Source organism: Cyprinus carpio, chromosome B2 (assembly GCF_018340385.1).
Source record: "Cyprinus carpio isolate SPL01 chromosome B2, ASM1834038v1, whole genome shotgun sequence".
NCBI lineage: Eukaryota > Metazoa > Chordata > Actinopteri > Cypriniformes > Cyprinidae > Cyprinus > Cyprinus carpio.
Genome location: NC_056598.1, coordinates 20,885,115 through 20,891,215, shown reverse-complemented (window position 1 = coordinate 20,891,215; position 6,101 = coordinate 20,885,115). Strand labels below are relative to the sequence as shown.

The 6,101-nt window shown below is 37.2% G+C and overlaps 1 protein-coding gene across 1 annotated transcript; it reads left to right on the top strand.

The window, feature by feature from the left end:
• Positions 1-4,266: 4,266 nt before the first annotated feature.
• LOC122136309 lies at positions 4,267-5,677 on the top strand (the record flags this gene model as incomplete). The annotated part of the gene is made up of 2 exons (XM_042719163.1): positions 4,267-4,636; positions 5,373-5,677. Coding segments are annotated over 2 exons (675 nt in total), but the record flags the coding sequence as incomplete, so codon positions are not given.
• Between the last annotated feature and the right edge of the window lie 424 nt (positions 5,678-6,101).

The following is a 6,101-nucleotide window of genomic DNA, read 5'->3' as shown; positions in this document are numbered from 1 at the left end:
ACACTCGTAACTTAATAAGACTGATATATGCTACACCTTTAACTTGAAATAGTTAAGCAATGAACAGATAAATACAGAAATTAATAATGTAATATAGGCTAATCAAATACATGGACACATACTGTATGCACATTCTAAGATTAATCATTGTACTGTATATATAGATATAATTAAGTGATATGGTTTTACATATACACAGTATAACAGGCTTCACTGACACTGACTGTAGCACAGGCTCCTCCCAGCAGTCAGACAAAGTGATCTGAATTTATTGCTGCTTTAACAGATGCAGAAAGAGGAAGGGACGCATTACACACATCATACTCTGTATATTTTTTAAGAGTCTGCAATTTCAATTGCATATAATGGCACTGTGGAAAAGTGCCATTTTGATCATAGTTTTATATATCTGGGGTGAGTAACAAAATCAATGATTCTTTTCAAATATATTTCATGTGAATTTTTCCTTATGTGTGTAATGTGCATATTTATTAGTATTGTTTTAAATCTGTTTCAGGTTGTAGTTCTCAAGACAAAAGTTGATCAGCATACAAGGATTCAATCTGCTTTCGAAGGTGATACTGTAACGATTAACTGTACATATCAGACTGCTTATCCAACCCCAACTCTCTTCTGGTACCAGCAGAAAGACAATGGACATCCAAAGCACATGTTAAATAAATTCTCTAAATCTGGAAACACTGAGGAAGAATTCAAGGAGAGATTTCATGCAAATCTCAGCACAACTTCAGTTCCACTGACAATCCAGGAAGTGCGTGTGTCTGACTCTGCTGTGTACTACTGTGCTCTGAAGCCCACAGTGACTGAAACACACTCAACACTCATACAAAAACTCTGACAATAAATGAGAGCCCTAAATTAAATTTAGATTACATAAACGTCTACAATTTAACCATTTCACTTCATATCATAAATCAGTTTACCCCATCTTTTAAATGTATCATTAAACCTGATATAAATTTATATTTTAAACAGGTCATTTTTACATCAAAACAACACACCAGTGACCAATATTCTGTTATAACCATATGTTGATGGTACTCAGTTATTACTAGAATAAAATTTAATATGACGTGAGCAGAAATACAACTCTTATTTCATTGCTTTGTTGAACAATGCACGTTTATTACATAACCCTATTGGGGACCAGAAGAGGGCGATATACACTCCGCAGTCATGCATCAGCTTTATAAGTTGCCATTGCCAGAGAAATATGTAAATGATTGTTACATTAGGCATATTACCGTATTAAGAAAAAATAATAATAATAATAATTCAACCCACTACATGGCTGTAAATAAATTTACTAGATTTCTTTTATATTTGAACTCAAATATTGATAACCTAGAATTTCAATGCTGTGTTCTCATTTGTGCAGTAATAAGGAGGAGCCTGTGGAGGTTTGAGTAAAAGCAAAGTGATCATTTAAACTTCTCACAGTGCAAACATGATGATTCCTTGTGTTCTTCTTCTGCTATTGTTGATAAAAAGTAATGAAGTTTACTTATTGTCATGTTTCACTCAGATAGGAAGGGACGAGGAGATGCAGGAGAATACTTTGAAGGAGTTTTATTCAGGAAACAAGGAAACAACAAACACTGGAACATCAGGGATGACATTTAACATCACACAAGGAGAACAGAACGGGCTAGAACTAAATAGGTGCAGATAACGAGGGGCAGACAGGTGAGGATATAACTGATAAAGAGACATCTGGAACAAATCAAAACAATCAGGGAGTAGGAACATACTCAATAACACGGGATAGAGTCTGACACTTATGACTTTTAGACATTTGAAGAAATAATATATATAATGTTATATATAATTGAAGTGCTTTGAGCGACTGTTCCTAGCACACCCTCAAGGACTGCCTCCCACCCACACTGGACCCACACCAATTTGCTTACCGTAGCAATAGGAGCACAGAGGATGCAGCATGCACAGTTCTGCACTCTGTACTCACATACTTGGACAATAACAACACATATGTACGGATGTTGTTTGTTGACTTCAGCTCATTTAACACTGTCATTCCTTCCAAGTTGACCACAAAACTTGGAGACCTGGACATTAACACCTCCCTCTGAAACTGGATTATGGACTTTCTGACCAACAGACCTCAGCATGTTAGGTCAGGCCACACCTGCTCCACCACCATCACACAACAACACCGGCGTACCACAGGGCTGTGCATGGATTGAACTCCATCATTAAGTTTGCAGATGACACCACAGTGATTGGCCTCATCAGAGACAACGATGAGACTGCCAACAGGAAGGAGGTTCAGCCCCTAGCAAAGAAAAAAGGAGCTCATTGTGGACTTCAGGAAGAAGAAAGGAAGCACGCACGACCCCATACACATTAACGGGATGGTTGTTGAACGTGTCCCCAGCTTCAAGTTCCTGGGAACCATCATCTCCGATGATCTGTCCTGAACCACAAACACCTACAGCCTGGTCAAGAAGGCTCACCAGTGCCTCTTCTTCCTTAGGACACTGAAGAAGAACCAGCTGTCTTCAGCCATCCTGGTGAACTTTTACCAGTGTGCGAACGAGAGCATCCCAACCAGTTGTTTCACATTCTGGTATGGAAACTGCTCAGTTGGTGACCGCAAGGCACTGCAGAGGGTGATGAAAACCGCCCAAAGCATCACAGGGACACCACTCCCAGCTACCGAGGACATCCAGAGAAAACGCAGCATTCTTAAGGACTCCTATCACCCTGACCATAGACTGTTTAACCTCCTGCCCTCCGGGAGGCGCTTCAGGAGCCTCCGGACAAGGACTAGCAGACTCAGGAACAGCTTTTTCCCTACAGCTGTCTCCTTACTGAATTCTGCCCTCTGACACCCACCTCCACCCACCACCAGCACCACACCCCACACCCCACACACACACAGTCCTCACCCCTCCTCATCACTACATCTGGCTTACAGACAAACAAACAAACAAAAAACTTTTTTGCTGTCCATTGCACTAGTGTAAATAATGTTCATATGCTCATTGTTTCTGCTTATAGTGTACATACACTTATTACACAATCCATCTGTATAGTATGTTCATAGTACACCCATCTGTATATCATGCTGAAAGTATTTAAAAATCTGTAAATTATGTCCATAGCACTGCCTTATCTGTATATTTATTATACATTTGTAACATATTGTAGACACTGTATATCCTGTACTTACTACTTATTGCACTTCTGGTTAGATGCTAACTGCATTTTGTTGCCTTGTATCTTACATGTGCAATGACAATAAAGTTTAATCTAATCTAATCTAATCTAATCTAATCTAATCGACGCAAGACCAACCTAAAAAAATAAATAATGTCTCTCTCATTTTTTGAAATCTGTCCCTATATTTAACAAATGTGAAATGAATTTCAGTATTTGTTTACAGATATTTATAACATTAAATAACACTACATTAAATGCCTACATTATGTGATTTATAATAATTACAGCAAATAATGTAATATCCTCATATTTTCAGCATATTTTCATATTTTTCTGCTGTTTACTATTTTGATCTATTTTTTCTTAAAACTTTAGATATTTCACAACACCGTAATAACACCTACAGCACAACACAAATGCTGCTATATTTTCAATGACCAGAATACATCAAAACTTTAAGCTGCAAAGGTTTGGTTAAATGCCACATTTTAGTGGACCTTAAATTTTTCCATCATGACCAACCCAGCAAATGGATATACAAACCCGTTTTTCCACAACTGTTCATAATGAATAATCATCAACCTCCATCACAAAGTTTGTTCTTTTATCTTTTCAGAGTGTATTCATTACAAAGGATAAAAAAAAAAAAAAATCTAAACCTTCATGTGTATTACTGTGCTCTGAGTGTTTTGGGAAATCAACTGAAGTTAGACCGTAATGTATGCTATTATTTTCCCTTTTCAAGACTTTTGAAATGTGTTATATTTCTGCTGGAGGAGGTGGAGCTCTAAGCACTGGCACTCATTGTGATTCTGTTAAATCATTGTGATCCTGTTAAATCATTGTGATTCTGTTAAAACTCTCCAGTGCCTGTTGCAGAGCTCATTTAAGCTGCATTAGTGAACACAGAAAATGGTACCCCAATCTATTATTCTGCTATTTGTCTTTACCTGTAAGTATTTAATTTTGTTGCATTATTCATACAGTATTCATGCCACTGAAAAAAATTACTGTTCACACTTGACACACTAAAATATCCACATTCGTAAACATTGATTTATTTTTGCAGGTACCACATATGGAAATGAAATCAGACCAACTAAAACTGAGGAGTTTGCTGTTCAGGGTTCAAGTGTTACATTATCCTGCAGTTATTCATCTGCACAGTCTTTATTCTGGTACCGTCAGTATCCCGGATCAGCTCCTGAATTCCTCGTAACCATCACATATCGTGCAACAGAAGCTAAGAAGTCTGATATAGATCCCAGATTCACTGCTAAACCCAACAAAGAAAAGCAAAACCATGTGGATCTGGAGATCTCCTCTGCTAAAGTGACATACTCTGCTTTGTACTACTGTGCCCTGACGCCCACAGTGACAGGAAACACAAAACCACTGTACAAAAACCTGACACATCTGAGAAGACAAATCTGTTTATAGGAGGACATTTATAAGAGAATACTTAAATATCTTTGAAAATGAGCCAATATGTTTCATACTGCACACTAAAAACTTTAAGTGTTGAGCACATGCATACAGTTTGAGAAATCAAAAATATTTAGTTACAGTATATATTAAGTTGCAAAAAACAATATTAAATGTATTAAAATATAATTAAATAAAATTATATTCCCTGCAATTTTAAGGACAGCATACAATACTGAGCTGCTATGATACAATCAACAAAACTGTGCTCTTTATAAAATATCAAAACATGAATTACCCTCTTAATAAAAATTACCCTAATCATCATAAATCAATTTTCTGACATATTACACCCATCCATAGTGCATGAAAATCAGGAGAAAACATTAGACTGTAACTGATTGTATCTTTCTTCTGTTCTCCAGGAGTGAAATGTAAACAGAGAGGAGGGTCTACACAGATCTGACACAATCTAATCAAATAAGACTGGAGTAGAAACAATTCAGTCTTCCAGTGAACACAGTGCACAGCACAATGGATGTCTTTTCAGTTTTTGTCTTCTATAGTCTGGCATGTTAAAACAGATCTCATTAAACATGTACCTCTTCTTTTGATTAGCTTATTTAAAACAGATCTCATTAAACATGTACCTCTTCTTTTTCAGCTGCTGTCTCTGGAAACATCACACCAGACGAAACAGAGCTTTTTGCTGAGGAGGGTTTAAATGTTACATTATCCTGTAGTTATTCCTCTGCAGATTATCTATACTGGTACCGTCAGTATCCCGGATCAGGTCCTGAAACATCTTGTGCTCATCTTTGATGGTGCAACAAACACCGAAAAATCTGACGTAGATCCAAGACTCTCAGTTATACTCACTAAACGGGAACAAAAGCATGTGGATCTGATCATCTCCTCTGCTGCTGTATCAGACTCTGCTCTGTACTACTGTGCTCTGCAGCCCACAGTGACAGGAAACACATCAGTTCTCTACAAAAACCCTTTACCCAGTGAGAGCGAGCAAGAATATCATACAGTCTTAAATTGACATTGATACAACATACAGTACTGTCCTTCACTTTGTGCACTCCACTTTTTCTAAGTAATATAATACAGTAGGTTCTATATGCTATAAAAAGTGTTAAATGATAATCACAATGTGCAAGCACATTTCTACCACAGGGCTGCTCTTGAGAAAACGCACACATGGATCTTTCTTTTTCCTTGCATGAGGATAAAAGCTGCTATATAGATAGATAGATAGATAGATAGATAGATAGATAGATAGATAGATAGATAGATAGATAGATAGATAATTTGTGCTTATTTGAGCAGTTTGTATTCAAAGCAAACAGCATCATGTGACAGCGAGCAGGAAGTTCCTGGGTGTCTTTACCACCTTCAGTTTCTCACACACAGTGCAGAATACTGAAAGGCTCAAGAAAGAACTGAGCTGATTTTACTCAACATGG